General features: G+C 52.1%; 1 protein-coding gene across 19 annotated transcripts in view; it reads right to left on the bottom strand.

Annotated features, from left to right (window-relative positions):
• CUX1 (cut like homeobox 1) overlaps positions 1 to 17,590 on the bottom strand; it is a 349,136-nt gene that overhangs the window by 85,783 nt on the left and 245,763 nt on the right. For 14 of the 19 annotated variants that reach the window (XM_086374363.1, XM_086374351.1, XM_086374352.1 and 11 more), the window contains exons 10-11: positions 8,099 to 8,203; positions 625 to 813 (exon numbers count right to left, since the gene is read on the bottom strand). In XM_086374363.1, coding sequence (XP_086230489.1) covers positions 625 to 813; positions 8,099 to 8,203 — 294 coding nt within the window. The remainder of the gene's footprint in view (positions 1 to 624; positions 814 to 8,098; positions 8,204 to 17,590) is intronic. The other 5 variants (XM_086374364.1, XM_086374353.1, XM_086374362.1 and 2 more) reach the window with 1 other exon arrangement.

Raw genomic sequence — 17,590 nt, 5'->3', positions numbered from 1 at the left:
GGCCCAGGCCAGTGAGCTCACAGCCTCAGGCCCAGCACCAACAGCCTCTGAGTCCTTGGACGACAAGGAGGCGCTGTGGGTGGGCGGGCCCCCAGGATGGGGGTTTCTACCATGAGCTACATGAGGGGATGGCCGACTGGCAGGGACGTGCCACCCGGGTCAAAGCCCGTCTTGCCTCGCTGCCTTGGGCTTTAGGACTCTGCTTCCGGCCACCTCAGAGGGGTCAAGGCTCCCTTCCCGGTTGTCACTCAGGACACGGAGCCTCCAAACAAGAGCCTAATGGAGCTTCTGAAAGGAGGCGAGTCCAAGGGAACCTCATGCCTCTTTCTACTGTCCTCATTGGAGGGAGAGACTCAGGCTGATGGCTGGAGCTTGACTGAGATAAAGGAGAAGGAATTTTAACCATCATCGTTACAGACAACAACGAGATGGCTTTGAGGTGAGGCACCCTGCTACGGTCATTACACAGTGTTGTGAAGTGTCTATTGAAGAGCTCAGGGTGCTGGTGGGGAACCAGATGCCCTGTGTCCTCCGGGACCACGTGCGGAGGGAGGTGGTGTGTGCACATGTGCGTGCCGCCCTCCTCAGCCTCCCGGTTCCCTCCCAGCCCTCTGGCGCCCTTACCTTGAGGGTGCTGTTCTTGGCGCTCAGCTGCTGCTCGAGCTGGGAGATCTGACTGGCTGAGTTCTCGCGCAGCTTGCTGAGGTTGGCCTGGAGTCTCTGCACATCCTCCACCAGCTGGGCGATCTCCCGCTCCTTGGCGGCCAACTCAGCTTCCAGGCTGGATCGGGTCAGCACCTCTATGGCCTGCTCCTGCAGAGGACAAAGGAGATGACAAAACCACTCCGGCTTTGGACGGGCGCGTGGGGTTGGTCGGCGGTGCCGGTGGCCGGCTGAGGTTGAAAAGCAGGCAGCGGGCAGGATGTGCATGGTGACGTGGATGAGACAACAGCACCTTGTGCCTCTGCTTGGACCCACCCTGCCCATCGCCCTGCTCTCGCCACCCTCCCACCTGCCTGGGAGCTGCTGCCTGGATTTGTCTGTTCAACAACCATTTACTGAATACCCACCGTGTACCAGGCACACGACAGAGGACAGAAGGACAGAAGTCCTGTCCCCATGGGGCAGGGCAGGGTGGGCCTGAAGGCAAAAGTCAGTCAGCTGTGTCCGACTCTTTGCAACCCCATGGGCTATACAGTCCATGGAATTCTCCAGGCCAGAATACCGGAGTGGGTAGCCTTTCCCTTCGCCAGCGGATCTTCCCGACCCAGGAATCGAACCGGGATCTCCTGCACTGCAGGCAGATTCTTTACCAACTGAGCTATCAACACGCCGTAAATACGCTTATTAGCAGCATGGAGTGTGTCGGATGGTGATAAATGCCATGAAAAAACTGAAGCAGGGACAGGGCATTTGGGGTTAATACGTCAGGAGAAACCTCATTGAGATGGTGACTTTTGAGCCAAGACCTGAAGAGGTGATGGAAACGGCCCTGCTGATGGTGGCTGGGGACGCCAGAGGGGAAGGTCCTGAGGACAGCTTCTGGAATGTTCCACAGCATTCGGATTTTTCTACCAGGATGAGATTCAATATCCTTTTGGTTAATTACTATATTATCTAGAAGCTGAGATATCATTTGACAAGTTGATTCTCAGAGTTGGCATTTAAAAAAAAAGCTAAAAGATGTGGAAGATGCATTATTTGGGGTTCTTTTGCTTACGAATTCTTTCGATAATTGCTGTTTTAAAAACCTTACTCCCCACTCCTCAAATTAGCCCATTTTAGAAAATATGCAAAACAGGGAAAAGATCTTTTCTAAAAGTCAAATCCATAACTCCATTTCTCAAGCAGGAGAGCAGTACTTTTGTCAGGTTTAAAAGTAACTGTAGCTCCTGCATAATTCTGGGAGCTTGTCTGTGGGGCGGAGAACTTCTGGGCATGACTGATGCGGCGGGATGAGGTGGGCAGGATGGGACGGGATGGGGCGGGCAGGATGGCTTGGTCCCCGTGACAGCAGAGACCCAGGGGTGGCTCAGACTGTGGTCTAGAATGCCACCATCCCCGCCATCACCCCGGCCCCTGGAAATGTACTGCTGCACGCCATGGCCTGACCTAAACCGGGGCAGGAAACTGTGGCAGCTTCAGCACCAGTCAGCAGGGATGGCCACGCCCTCCCACATGTGATGTGCCTGTCACAGGGTTCTCACTTCTGGGGACAGCCGGTCACCAGGGAAATAATGTTACCTATCTCCCTCCCAGGAAACTAAGGCCTTTACCATGTAAGAATGTGAAGCTTTGTGGGCAGTGTCTCTGGTTTGCTGCTGCTGCTGCTGCTAAGTCGCTTCAGTCGTGTCTGACTCTCTGCGACCCCATAGACGGCAGCCCACCAGGCTCCGCTGTCCCTGGGATTCTCCAGGCAAGAACACTGGAGTGGGTTGCCATTTCCTTCTCCAATGCATCAAAGTGAAAAGTGAAAGTGAGTCCGCTCAGTTGGGTCCGACTCTTAGCGACCCCATGGACTGCAGCCTACCAGGCTCCTCCATCCATGGGATTTTCCAGGCAAGAGTGCTGGAGTGGGCTGCCATTGCCTTCTCTGTCTCTGGTCTGCATGATGTTGTAAAGTAAGCCCTTCACTTCCCTTGACTTCTGGCAGATCTGCCCGTGGCCCTGGGGCCCCAGCGAGCATTCTCTCGCCAACTTATTAAAGAGGCACATGCTGTCCAGACCAGTTCTGTTCAGACTGTGCTCCACGGACTGGTGCCAATTCATAAACCGTGGCCGGTACACAGTGAGACAAGCACAGAGATGGAGAATAAGCGTTTAGAAACTTTTACAGCAATCTGATTTTGCTGTGACGTTTTTATTGTCTTTTGTAAAACAGTCTGCAACAGATTGGAAATTAGAAACAAAACAGAACAAATAAAAGTGTCCTTAACCACAGAGAATTTAGGAAGCTCTGCCCTTAGACATGGGCAGGGACCGAAGTCAGGAGCCTGCAGAGAGGTCCTCCCGGCAGTGAGGACAGTGGAGGGGCCTGCGGATGGAGGGAGGGTGTGGGTGGACGGGTGAGCCCGTGGGAAGAAGGGGGGGATCTGTCTCCAGGCATGGACGCCACAGGTGGGACGGGGTGGGAGAGGCAGGGAGCAGGGCACGAGGAAGGGGCGACCGACGCTGAGAGGCCACCTCGAAGAGGACCGAGTCTGTTGGTACCTGAAAGTGACCACTCGGGAGGGTGGCCAGGGGGCCTGGACTTAGCAGGGGGATGTGATGACAGTGACACAGGGAGGTCGGCCTCATGGTGGGGGTAGGCTGTGCCATGGTATCTAATTGAACTTATTTACCAGGGATGAAGAATGGCAGCCATAGAGACTGTGAAAGTGCTCTTAGGGAGAGAATCTGTAAGACAAACTGGAAAGTGATCTGGGGTTTTCAACGGGTGAGTGCAGGTCACCACATCAGGGACGAGGGGCTCAGAAGACATGTGTAAAAACAGCAGCTCTCAGTGTGGCCCTGGATCCAGGATGGGGGCAGGGGATGGACTGTCCCAGGGGACGGCTGGCCACTCAACTCCTGGGGCCCAGCCTGTCTTAGCCCACAAGTCGACCACAAGAATGTAGGCATGCCAGTTAATTCAGGAACAGCCAGAGAGTGCTTATTCGTAACATAGCAAACATCATTCGTGTCTCACATAAACTGAGAGAGATGAGATGAGGTAATACACCCTAAAGCAATGGGACCTTGGAATTAGGATAGAAAACACCACCCTCCTCTGCACCTGAACGCGCTCATTCCCATCTCCAGCACAAGGGCATCCTGTCATCCCATTGTGTAGACATAGCAGGAAATGGAGGGAGAGCCGGACAGGGGCCTGGGCGTGGACCAGGGGCCGCGGGTGGAGGAGAGGCCTACACCTGGGAGATAGAGGGTGGCCCGCTGGTCTGTGGGCACCAGCTCAAAGGAGATGGTGGACAGGGTTGGGGAGGGGTGGAAAACTGCAGGAGGCTGGCATCTGGCAATTCAGTAATAATCAGTAATAACTGAGATTAATCAGTTGAGATTATTACTGAGAAGCGTGGACTCAGGGGACCAGGACCACTGCCTCCCTCGTGTCTGTCTAGGCCTTGACTTAGCCACACCCAAATCCCTTGGTTGTTTAATCGCTAATCGTGTCCGACTCTTTGTGACCTTATGGACTGTAGCCCATCAGGCTCTTTGGTTCATGGGATTCTCCAGGCAAGAATACTGGAGCGGGTTGCCATTTCTTTCTCCAGGGTATCTTCCTGACCCAGGGATTGAACCCTCATCTCCTGCACTGCAGGCAGATTTTTTACCACTAAGCCGCCAGGAAACCCCAAATCCCTTGAGGGGTTTAACAAACACACGGGGTCTAGGCCCTGCCCTGGTGGCTGTGGTTCAGGGGCCTGGGGTAGGGCCCAGGGACTTCCCAGTGACACGGATGGGGTCCAGGGTCAGGACCCTGGCTCGGACAAACCGTGGAAGGACATAAACTGACTTCCCTCAGCTTGACAACAGGCCCCTGTGAGCACCAGCATGGGGTCCCGGGAGTCTGTCTTGGGGGACTTGCCCAGGCTCCAGGCTTCATATATAAGGGCCTGTGTCCCTCTGGGTGCTGGGACTTAGGGGTGGGGAGTGTGTTTTCAACGGGGAGAATGAATGCAGAAGCAGAATTGGCTGAGGGAGCACCTGTTAAAGTTTGTCCCTTGGAACTGTCTGCCTGCCTGCCAACCTGCTTGTGTGGACTCTCGCAGGTCACATAAATCCTCCCACAGAGACCAGAACACCAAGACTGGACAGAAGAAGCCAGATAATGATCTCTGCTACCCTGCAGCCATCTTCAGGTGAAATATGAAAAAGATACAAGAGTGTTACTCAATATGCGGGAAACCTGACGTGTGGTGATGGTGGGCCGGAACCCCAGCCTGCAAGGCAAATGCTTGGAGTCTAGGCTGACCTCTCTGGGGAGGGCCAAGGGACCGGGAGGCTCAGTTTCCCTTCCTCCTCACCAACCTGCTATTCCTGCCAATGCCAAGTGGCCAACGTAGGCGGACTCCACCCAGTACGTTCACCTGATGGACAGGCGTTTAGGTTCAAGACGGCCTGGAGTGGGGCATCAAAGCCCCGAACTAATATTTTCCTGTAAATACTTGCCAAAGAGCCTGCACATCTCCTGTCTCCTTGAGTGTGCACGAAGCCAGGGTGGAAGGATGGAAGAAGGGGTGGACTTTGGAGCAAGACAACCTTGGGCTCACATTCCAACTTGGTCATTTTCTAGCTGTGTGACCTTGGGCAGATGACTTAACTCTTCTGAGCCTGTTTCCTCACGTACCAAATGAAGGCAACTAACTCCTCTAACGACCGCGGCGTCATGAGGTAGAAATAAGATAACCGTTAGGAGCCCCGCACGGCCCCTCATGCGGGCGAAGCAGCGCCTTCTGGATTTGGCGATTCCACTAAGACCCCAGTGGCCCGGGATCTTTGGCTTTTGCTGGATCTATAGCCTCGACTGTTTCTCTGCTGGGTTCTGCCAGCCAAGCCTAACAGACTTGTGCCGCTGGCCCGGTTTCCTATGTTTGCTCATTCGCTCCCCGACTGGCTGGGGCTGGAGCTGCCGAGCTACGTGGGAACGCACCCCCGAGGGGAGCCCTGGCAGGGTTGCTAGCGGGAGACTGAAGCAGTGCCATGTAAACACTGCACTTAGCCGATGATGAAGTGTTTAAGCACCCCGAGGATCCACAACTTACTCTACCTGCACAAACACTCATTTCCTTCCGAAATGTTTTGGTTGCTACAGTCCAGGACGGTGCCAGAAACCCTCTCAATCACAACTTGTAGCTCAGGAGCCCCATGTGGACACAGGATGCATGGCCTTCTCTCAAGGACCCCAAGCGACCACAGAAGCCATGAGAAGCCGTGTAGACGCCATCCTCGACAGCTTCCTCCCGCCATGGCCGTGGGGCTGGGTCCCATCCAGGTGAACTTGGACGAGAGGACGTTTTGGACAAAATTAATACCGGAGTCCATTAAGTACAAAGGCTGTGATGGTGCCTTAAATGGAAAACTTTTCTCTGTATCCTGAAACGCTTAAGTCATGTTTTAGTTAAATGTGAACTTAAAGAGAGAACACAAAAATCTCGTCTTACAAGGGGTCCTCACACTAAAGCTTTGCTTTGGATCTGTTCCTGGGGAATAATTTTAAAGCTCTGGTCTGGGGCGGAGGTGGCCCCCGCTCGAGCCCTGGCTTGGACACTGGGGCCGAACATTCTGGGACAAGGGGTTTACGTCTAGGGAGCTTCCATTTCCTCATCTATATAAAGAAATGACAATGCCCTTCATGGGCTGGGTGGCAGAGATGCTGTCAGAGTGATGTGTCACCTTTTTACAGCAGGACGTCTCCCACTGGATCGTCCTCTCTCTGGGGAGGGCCTCGCTCGTCCCTCCTGGCTCTCCCAGTATCTACTGCGGGTCCCGGCTCACAGCAAGGGCTCTCCAACTGTCTGTTAAGTAAAAGGACAGGGGCTTCCCTGGTGGTCCAGGGGCTAAGACTTTGCCTCCCAGTGCAGAGGGCGTGGGTTCAATCCTTGGTTGGCGACCTAAGATCCCACATGCCTTGTGGCCAAAAAACCAGAACATAAAAACAACAGAAGCAAAAAAAACAAAACAAAACAAAAAAACAACAGAAGCAATGTTGTAAGAAAGTCAATGAAAACTTTAAAACTAGTCTAAGTCAGAAAAAAAAACACTTAAGAAAAACTAAATAAATAAAAGGACTCCGACAAGTGTGATTCACCCATCACAGGCCGTCAAAGCTGAGCGGTCCTCAGGATCACTTCCTCCTTACTCCGCATGCCAGGAAACTCAGGCCTGGTAAGTGTTACCACCTGAGTTTACATCACTGGACGTGAAATAGTGATGGAGCTGGCTTGGAAACCGGGGCTCCTGGACCAGAGCACTGATGCTGACCACAGAAGACTCGCCACTAAGGTTGTCTGTCAGATGACGGATTATGTGGCAGGACTGGCCTTACTCAGAGTAATTTCCAGAATCCGTGTGAAAACCCATTTTATGGATGGTACCAATGAGACTCAGGGAGGTTAAGCCATTTGCCCCAAGTCACACAGCAGATAAATGGCAGAGCTGGGGTTGGAACCCAGGGGTTTGGCTCCAGGGTCCGTGGTCGCCCCACAGCACTGAAGAGTCTGGAATCTGACAGTTCAAAGTTGCCCTGATTGAGCTGGGAAAGTTCCAGCCAAAAGCAGATTCCATTAATCTTAGGAAAATCAAGAGGCAGAGAACTGAGAGGCGTGTGCCTGGCTCCTTGGGATCGCTCGCACATTGGGCGAGGTCCGGACTATCACACAAACTCAGAGTGGGTTGCTGTGTGATCACCTCCCCTGTTCCCCACCCTGACCCCCATGCTGCTGCTGCTGCTGCTGCTAAGTCACTTCAGTCGTGTCCGACTCTGTGCGACCCCATAAACGGCAGCCCACCAGGCTCCCCTGTCCCTGGGATTCTCCAGGCAAGAACACTGGAGTGGGTTGCCATTTCCTTCTCCAATGCATGAACGTGAAAAGTAAAAGTGGAGTCGCTCAGTCGTGTCCGACTCTTAGCGACCCCATGGACTGCAGCCCACTAGGCTCCTCCATCCATGGGATTTTCCAGGCAAGAGTACTGGAGTGGGGTGCCATTGCCTTCTCCGCCCACCCCCATCATGAAGCGTTTTTCACTCTGGAAACACATGTCCAGAAGAAGACCAAATGTCCAAGCTTCCTGTGCAGTGTTGCAGTGTTAAGCCTTCAGCTTGAGAGCACCCCCCCCTCCACAACCCGCAACCAGCATAACCAGGAAGATGCTCTCTTCGGGCTCCCCACCGGGCGGCGTCACCCTGACCACGAGCACTGACACACCACCAGGAAAGCTCCTTCTCTGACTCAGTTTCCACCCCCAGGCTGTCACAAGCATACTCCACTGAGACAGCGGGACCATTTCAAATATTATCCCCGCCAAAGGGATGCTCTAAAGCCAAAGGAGAAAGTGGCTGTAACACAGAGGTGAGTCCCCGCGGGGCTGGGCTACCCACCACGTCCGGCGCCTTCTGGATCTGGGAGGCCAGCTGGAGAGAGTGGTTGGCCGACGAGAGCTGCTCCCTCAAGGTCTCTGCCTCTCTTTGAGCCACCTCTGCCCTCTGAAGGAAATGAAAAGGGTGGAAAGAGAAAGTACATTCGGTTTAACAACTGACAATTATTACAAGAACATTCATCAATTCATGCCTGACTGACTATAATTGATTTTCCTAAACACTCAACCTAATAAATGCTAGGAAAAAAAAAAAACACAGAGAATGTGATGGATTTTTATTTTAAACAGTACAAGGAAGAAATAATTGAGCGATTATGACAGTAATTTAACGCTAGGAGCAAGGAATCCCCTGCTGATACTAGTGCTCCGGCCCACTGAATTTCCCAGACTGAATAAATACAAGTGGAAATGGAGTCTTTTGATTCAATTTCTTTCTATTCTCATAGACCAAGAAGATTTTATTGCAGGATTACTCCTGGGAGTAATTCTCACGGGTAAACAGTGAATTAAAGACACTCTGGCCATTCTCCTCCTGAAAACACGCACAATGTTGTGGTTGTTTTCCTCTAGCAAGTATTTCCATAAACGGACGGGGTGTAAATGCCACTTCTTTTGTGAGGACCAGGCTTATTTCAACGTATTTAACCCTTCACCCAACTAAGCTTTCTAACATGGAGGCTGGTCATTTCCAGCCAGCCAGGCCAACGAGGCATTGCTTGGGGGGTGAGGATGAACAGAGGCGCCTGCAGGGAGGAGGCTGCAGGAGAAACAAGTGGACGCTTCTGTCATTTGCTGTAATTCTTGGACAAGGACACCAGTGCCCTGGATAGCTAACCACGATGTCCCACTGGCTGGCGAAAACAGTCACTCCCATGCTTGTCACCTAAGAGGGCACCGTGGTGCAGCGGGCAGGAGCTGGGCCTTTGGGATCAAGGGATGAGGACAGGTTACATAGTTTAGCTCACCAAGCCTCCACCTTCCCATCTGTAAAATGGGAACACTCTTTCCCTCCCAGGGACTTTTCAAGGATTAACGCCTGGAAGTACACTTGTCCAGAGTGCTTTGCTGATGGGCTTATCCCGATTTGACAGTTATGAGACAAGATGCAAAGACAGGTGGGAAGCAGTCACTAATTGATGCCGGGCACATGGTCTGAGGTGTGATCGCTGCTTCTTTCTACCAGTCGTACATTCTGCTCATAGACAAGATGAACGAGAAGAGCCTGGCTGAGTAAGGCTATTTTGTGTGTTTTATTTCGTGGTGTGACAGTGTGTACCTACTAATTGCTAAGAAATAATTTTTGAAAAGAGAAGTACAAAGTTATCCTGCCCAGTACTCGCCGACCTGTCTAGATGTATGAGGATAGGGTTTGGCAGTCTCGAGTGGTCCTGCGAGGGCAGTGTGGCCCAGTCTGCTCGGCACCCAGACAAATTAGGGTATTTCTAACAGCGGCTACTCCCACCCAGGGTGGTGCTGGAGGCTGCCTGCCATGCTGCTGCAGGAGCTCTTGGAATTGCACTCCATCTAATTCCCACGGCGCCTGGCCAGGCCTGTCTGTGCTTGAGCAGCCGCCTCCCACCCTCTGCTGCAAAATGTCTTGAGGCGCCTGTGTCAGGAAAGGCAGCAATGTGACCGGTGTGGCCAAGATGCTGGTGGTGGGGGTGGGGGAGCGGGGCTCGTGGGTGACGATAACTGCAGGAAAGTCTCCCCTCTGGTGAAAAAGATTCCCCCTGAGCTTGTTTCCAGATGGGCCATGGCATGTGTTTTCTAACACTCAAGTCAAGTTCCTGAGAAGGTTCTGGAGGAGGAAATGGCACCCACTCCGGTCTTCTTGCCTGGAGAATTCCATGGACAGAGGAGCCTGGCGGGCTACAGTCCATGGGGTTGCAAAGAGTCGGACACGACTGAACCCGCGCTCACACTGAAAAGTTTACTCTTGTCTGTCTCATCAGTTACACTTTTGGGCATAAAATCTCCATGGCTCTGCGGCTAATCCTGCAAAAAGCAGAACAACTGGAAATCAAAACAGGCCCCAGAACCGGTGGAGGAGAGAGTGGAGGCCAGGAGCTGCTGCGGTGAGTGAGCCTCTGTAGCTGTAGATGTAGCCCCACCGTTAGCAGCTGAGGTAGAAGGAAGGGGTGCTGTGCTGGGTTGGCTCCTTGACATCACTTGTTTCCGGGGTCGCCCGTTCACCCCACGACCACAGTTCAACCAGATGAAGCTTCCTTTCTCGAACCGGAACCAACAATGAGAGGGGGTGGGCTTTGGGGCTGGTTTCTGATCTGCACGTGAGACACGGGGCCGTGGGTGCGGGAGACACATAGCTCCTTGTCCCCACTGACAGTTGCCTTCTCGTCCTCCCTGCAGAGGCAGGGCTGGGGCCAAGGCTGGGCTCCCGAGCTGGCGGCACTGTGAATGTGATTCAATAGCCCCCCCACGGTGAGGACAGAGCCTGGCCAAGCCTGGGCTGCCCTCCTGAGAGATCTGCTGGCTGTTTCTTACTCTCTGTCCTTTTCTGAGAAGTGAGGGCAAATGCTGGAAGCACAGGGAAAGTAAACGGGGGTGGGCAGGGGGCGGGGATCATGTGAATGAAGGAGGGTTTTGCTGTGCATTGTGGTAGTAACCCTGTCCATAGAGATAGACAGGGCTGCCCCGCAGGATGACTGGGGACCAGGGGGACAACACAAGCCGGGTGCCTAATGGCACCCACCACGGGGTGAGAGGTGTCCAGTGAGGAAGGCTGAGTACTATTATTTTGGCCTCCTGGCATGGGCTGCCTCAGGTGGCATTTATTCTTTCCTTACCTTTATTTATTTATTTTTTTCTTTCCTTACCTTTAAAATGAGGACAGTTTTTTAAAATTTAAAATCTTAAAAAGTTTCAGGGGAAAATTACTAGAGACCAAAGCTCATCTTCAGGTGAAACTCTAGCTCTCTTCCGCCGTCTGTGACCAGGAAGCCAGAACACTTTATTTGTTGTGGGCACTTTGTTTCAAGAATTCTGTTAGTCGAGCCAGCACAGGGCAGTGAGGATTCCGCACATATGACACTGGCTTGGGCAGCTGCAGCCTGAGGCGGGGGCGGGCGACACCGGTCTTGGCCCAGTGTGGAACATGAGCCCGGGCCCAGGGCAAGGTGGCTGTGCTCCCGAGTTCTCTCAAGGGGTATATTTCCTTCTCCCTCAGAAACAAGGCTGGAACATGAGGGAATCCTCCCCACCTCCCCTGTTGGCCAGGCTTTCCCATTTACCCACTTAAGGTGTGGCCTTGAGGTCCCTGGTTTTATATGGTTGATGGTGGTGCTGGAGGTGGTGTGTCTCTGATCTAGCCTCCTGCTCAAACTGGCCCCAGGCTTAGGGACACCGGAGCTGAGCAAATCCCTCCAGGGATGTGGCAGCCACGGGAATGGCTGGGAACGTGGCCTGAGGGAAGGCTATCCCCCCTGCAGGACTTTCCGAAGGCTGCTGGAGTAAACTCCCACACATTGAGTTTATTATGTCCCACAGGTTGGTCACGTCACAGTTCTGAGGTCAGGCATCTGCTACGGGGCTCACTGGGGTAAGTTCAAGGTGCTGGCAGGGCTGGGTTCTTCCTGAACCTCCGGGGGAGGATCTGTGTTCTGGCTGTTTCCAGCTCGTAGAGGATGCCCGCATTCCTTGGCTTGTGGCCCCTTCCTCACTGTGGCCTTCAGCACCCGCAGTGGCCAATCGAATTCTCGCATCCCCTTACTCTGACCCCTCTGCCTCCCTCTCTGCCTCTGAAAACCCTGGGGACTACGGAGGGCCCACCTGTATAATCCCAGGGACTCTCACACCTCAAGGTCAGCAGATTAACAGGCTTGACTCTACTCTGCAAGTAAATGAACATACTTGCAGGTTATGGAGGTTGGGATTTGGACATCTTCGGGGGATGGTCTCCTGGCCACCATATTCCTTGAGTACAAATAACACATTTGGACCATTTCTGGGAGAAGGCAAGGTCTCCTCAAGGATGACCTCTCGACCTGCTTCCCTCCAGGGCCTGGACTCTCGAGGAAGAGAAAGGGGAGCAAGACTACAAAGACCAGCGATCGACTTTCCAAGGGAACAGATGCCATCGCTCTGGAAAGCACACAGCTAATTTCAGGTCACCCTTCCACAGCAGCACCACCCAGTGCTGTGGGGCACAGCTAGGGCCAGAGGCGGCCCTGCTTCAGTGACACTGTTGGAGGAAGGTCAGAAAAGTCCACAGAGAGATTAATTGCCATGTGTCCCAAGCTGGCCCTGTTCAGTGGCTACAGTCCCGTTCAGGCTCCCTGCCTGTGTTTCTGGGGGATTCGATGGATATTGATTTGAATTTCTCCTCTCAAGGGTCAGCCAGGCTGAAAGCTGGACCTCCTCCAACACCACTCCACTCCCATAAACTTGACTGTCACAGTCCACTGACTGCTGAGTCATGATTTCAGAAAAGCCAGAAGAGCACATTTCCCTACCTCCTCCTGCCCCCAAAGCTCTGAACTTTCTGTTGTTGTTTTTAGTCTGTAAGTCATGTCTGACTCTTTGTGACCCCTTGGACTGTAGCCTGCCAGGCTCCTCTGTCCATGGAACTTCCCAGGCAAGCATACTGGGGTGGGTTGCTGTTTCCTTCTCCAGGGGATCTTCCCAACCCAGGGATCAAACCCGCATCTCCTGCACTGCAGGTGGATTCTTTATTGCTGAGCCACCTGGGAAGTCCCTCTGAACCTTAATAATCACCAGTAAAGATGGTATTAATACAAACATCTCAAAGTTGAACAAATAGGTGTAAATAAACCCAGCTCCTAATCGCCTGGTGCTGATTCTCTTCCACTTTTCTTCACTAGAAACAGAAGTACTTTAGCTATAAAATAGAGCTTCAGGCCTCAGTAGAACGTTTTGACTATAAACCCAGTGCAAAAATAATGTTATATGCCAATGAACTAGTAAATTGCTCCTCCTGGGGCTCTCCCCTGATAAGAAAGCCATGGAACCAGATGTCTGGCTGTGCCCGCCCTGGTGCAGCTCCCGGTGCCCCTCCTCCCGCCCGCTTCCGCCTCTGCCTTGTCACTGGGGGGCCGAGCCGCCCGCACATCCCTGCCCTGATCCATCTCAGCAGCTGCTCACTGCTCTCCTGGCTTCCGGTCCTTTCACTCCCCTCCGCTTCTAATGCGTACCACAGCAATCCCTCTAGAACTCAAATCCGGCGTCTCACTCCTGCCTGTTCCGCTCCACTGTTCTCAGGACACCCTAAACCCAGCTGGACCCCCTCCTCTGGGCCCATGTCCCCAGAGTGGCTTTTTGGAACAGCCTGGAACCCTTGAGTGCTTCCTTGCCTTCCTGGGTGCCCTCCTCCCTCTCTACCCGGGAAGTTTTTCTCCTCGTTGAGTCACCCTTGTCCACCCGCTGAGTCATCGAGTCCAAGCACTTTCTGTTTGCTCTGTGTCTGGATCCTCCACCTCACACACTCAGCGAGGTCTGGCCCATATCTGCTCACATAGCTCTGTCGACGGGGAGCTCACTCCTTTCGAAGGCAGCTCCAGGCGCCTCTGGCGACTCACTGCTGAGAACAAGCTTCTTTGCATGGGATGAGGGGAGCTCCCTCCCATTAGCCTCTGCCCTCAGCCATGACAAAGCCCAACCCCTTCCGCGGCCAGTCCTGGAGAGCTGCAAGGCCAGAATCCACAACCACCACCCTAGGCCTTCCCCTTTCTAATCTCTTAACATCCCAAGTTCCCCATGTGTCAAGTCCCTCTGTTTTCTTTCTCTGCTCCCCAAAGAATAAAGATGTCCCCAAACCTCCTGTTTTCCCTCCTGTGTGGGTCCCTTCCCCATCCTGGCCATGGAGTGGACCCTGAAAGCACTCCCTGAATGCCTGCATTCCTCCCAGGTTTCTAGGACAAATGACAATTCCCTGAGCAAGGACTAATTGCTACAGATGGGTGCTGAATCATCACCTCCTTCATTCCAGAGACTATTTCTATTAATGCAGCCTGAGGTTGCATTAATCTCCTTTGGCAGCCACATCCGGCTATGAACTCGCCCTGAGTGGCTGGTTAGGCTCTCCTATACCTCCGCATACCCTCACCGTGCTGGTACTTCCCTAGGGTGGGACTTTGGAATTCTCCCTGTGAACCTGACTATGTTAGCAACTACAGAGCATGAATTAAGGCACTCACTTCCAGGCATGTGTGCATGCATGCTGCCCATGTCCATTTCTTTGTGACCCCATGGACTGTAATCTGCCAGGCTCCTCTGTCCACGACATTTCCCAGGCAAGAATACTGGATGGAATGGGTTGACATCCCCCCATCCAGGGGAATCTTCCTGACTTCAGGGATAGAACCCACGCCTCCTGCACTGGCAAGCAGATTCTTTTGCCACTGAGCCATGCAGGAAGCCCCCCACTTCCGGGCATTTTGCCTCTAATTCTACAAATAATCCTGCAAAGGAAGTGCAGGCAGACCTCCTTTTATCATGCTTCTCTTTATTGTGCTTTCCAAACATTGCTTTTTACAAATTGAAGGTTGGTGGCAACGCTGTGTTGGAGCAAGTCCACTGGCAGTGTTTTTCCAATAGCTTTCTTTTAAAATTAAGGTATGAAAAAAAATAAAAATAAAAAAATAAAATTAAGGTATGTATGTTCATTGTTTGTTCAGACATACTGCTATTGCACACTTAACAGACTTGCAGTGTAGCATAAACATAACGTTTACATGTACTGGGAAGCTGAAACATTTGAGCGACTTGCACTGTGATACCTGCTCTGCTGCGGCGGCCTTGAACCCGAAATCTCTCTGAGGACTGCCTGCACTTGCTATCGTTCCCTCCCTTCCTCCTCTCTCGAACATTAACAAGTTTCTTTTTTAAATTAAAAAAATTAAATTATGGTAAAATACAATCACATATAATACACCATCTTAATCATTTTTAAGTATGGATTTTATAGTAGTGTTACGCATATATGCACTGTCGGGCAACCATCTCTAAAACTTTTTATCTTGCAGAACTGAAAGCCTGACCCTATTAAACACTATAATTCCCCATTCCCCCAGCCCCTGATACCCACCCTTCTACTGTCTCTATGAATTTGATGACTGTAGGGACCTCATATCAGAGAAGGCAACGGCACCCCACTCCAGTACTCTGGAAAATCCCATGGACGGAGGAGCCTGGTAGGCTTCAGTCCATGGGATCTCTAAGAGTTGGACACGACTGAGCGACTTCACCTTCACTTTTCACTTTATGCATTGGAGAAGGAAATGGCAACCCACTCCAGTGTTCTTGCCTGGAGAATCCCAGGGACGGGGGAGCCTGGTGGGCTGCCGTCTATGGGGTCGCACAGAGTCGGACACGACTGAAGTGACTTAGCAGCAGCAGCAGCATGGACCTCATATAGGAGGAATCACATAGTATTTGTTTTCTTTTTTTGTGTGACTGGATTAATTTTCCTTGGCATAAGGTCTGCAAAGTTCATCTTTTTCTTTTCTTTTTTAAAGAAATATAATCAGTGAAGAGAGTTATCCAAGGCCACACAGCCAGGAAGTACCGAGTGGGGACCTGAGCAAACTGCCGCCTTGGAAGCAGCACCTTCTGCAGGGTCCTGCCTGGCATCTCCAAGGACCCATAGCCACCCAGGGCCTTAGGCATTTTGAGAAAAGCGTCACCTCTGCCAAATATGCTTAGTACCTGCAGACTAATTGGAACCTGAGCGCTTGACATGCACAGAATCGGGTTATCTAACAAACCAGAGCTTACCCCAGAGTGCCTTCAGAAGGGGTAGCTGGCCCAGGATTGGCCAGGGGGAGAGAGTGGATGGGTGGAAATTTGAGAAATGCGAATGACAGTCCTGTGACAGGGAAGCTTAACAAATATGGTCTCTGGAAAGTTGAGCGGTGCTACTTGAATAAGAACAAAGGGGCCAAAGTAAATTAGTTTATAGTAAATTAAGGTAAATAAATGCTTAGGCACCTTTGTGAACTGGAGCAGAAGTAGTGCTTTAGGGCAGGGAGCGGAATGGGTGTTTTTGGGAATTTGAAAGAAAGGCAAAATGAGCCCTTGGACTCCAGCCCTGTTTCTGAGTGTGGTGAAGAGTGTAGGCTCCAGGCCTGACTCTGCAACTGACCGGCTGCTGACCTCAGTTTGCTTATTTGTAAAATGGGAGTCATAACTACACTGATCTTGGTGGAAACCGGTGAGGTTTAAGGGGCTCGGTTCATGTGAAGTGCTCGGAACAGAGCCAGGCACAAGAAAAGTTACTCAAGAATGGTCAGCTCTTCTTGTGACCACAAAGTTGCCATACAAACATGCTACTGGGACTTCCCTGGCAGTCTAGTGCTTAAAACCCTGCACTTCTAATGCAGGGAACAGGGGTTCGATCTCTGGTCAGGGAACTAAGATCTCACATGATGTGTAGTATGGCCAGTAAGTAAATACATTTAATTGAATTACTTTAAAGATGCTACCTGGGGTGATGCAGTCCAGGCGTCTCTACTGAGTACCCCACATGGATCAGGCCTAGGACCCTCAGAAAGAAGAAAGGAACCCGGACGACCTATGACCGTTCTCCTGCATAAACTGACTTTCACATTTCAGTCAGAGTTCAGAGTATTTTCATGAGCTAAAGATCAAACAGGGATGCTCTTTCCTGAATGTCTGCCAAGGGGTTAGGAATGCCAGCCAGGAGGCAGTCACGCTGTGGGACCCTCAAAAGGCAGAGAGCTGAGACTGCAGATTCGAGAAGGATTTTCATCCTCTTGGGGCTACCCTAAGCTTCCCTGTGTGTGGGGTGGCCCGGCTGTAGAACTAAATGGGGAGAGGCCACTACCACCCGCGTGTGGTCTTCTGGGGCTGAGAAACCTAACCCAGCTCTGGCTGCTTCTCTCCACTAAAAAATAGACTAGAATAAAATAAAATAAAAGGGGGAGACCCCTTCCTTTTCAAAGCAGTAGCACCATTTGCTGAAGCAAAATGTTTTCCTCTTCTGCAGAGTTCTTGAGGAGGGGCTGGGCTCGGCAGGGTGGCAGCTCCGTATTTACAGCCCCGGGATGCGTGCGTGCCAAGTCTCTTCAGTTGTGTCTGAGTCTTTGTGACGCCGTGGACTGTAGCCCATCAGGCTCCTCTGCCCACTGGATTCTCCAGGCAAGAACATTGGAGTGGGTTGCCATGTCCTCCTCCAGGGGATCTTCCCGACCCAGGGACTGAACCTGTGTCTCTTATGTCTCCTGCACTGGCAGGCGGGTTCTTTACTATTACCACCACCTGGGAGCCCCGTTTAGAGGATACTGTGTGCCTATTCTGTGTGGGACACAGTGCTGGGGGTACTTTCCACAAAGCAATGTGACGACTAAGAATCAGATGAGAGGGCCCCTTGGCTGGAAGCCTTCTCCAGAGCAAGTGGCTCAACCCATTAGAAGGTGGAGGCACAGACTTTGCTGCAGGGTTAACATGTTGGTATAAACTCTGCTGCATAACAGCTGTCACGAGAGCAGTGTAGAGACTT

This window comes from Bos grunniens, chromosome 25 (assembly GCF_055505025.1).
Source record: "Bos grunniens cultivar Pamir isolate PY7600 chromosome 25, Bosgru_T2T1.0, whole genome shotgun sequence".
Lineage (NCBI taxonomy): Eukaryota > Metazoa > Chordata > Mammalia > Artiodactyla > Bovidae > Bos > Bos grunniens.
The sequence above is the reverse complement of the archived record's forward strand: the minus strand, read 5'-3'. Positions and strand labels throughout refer to the sequence as shown.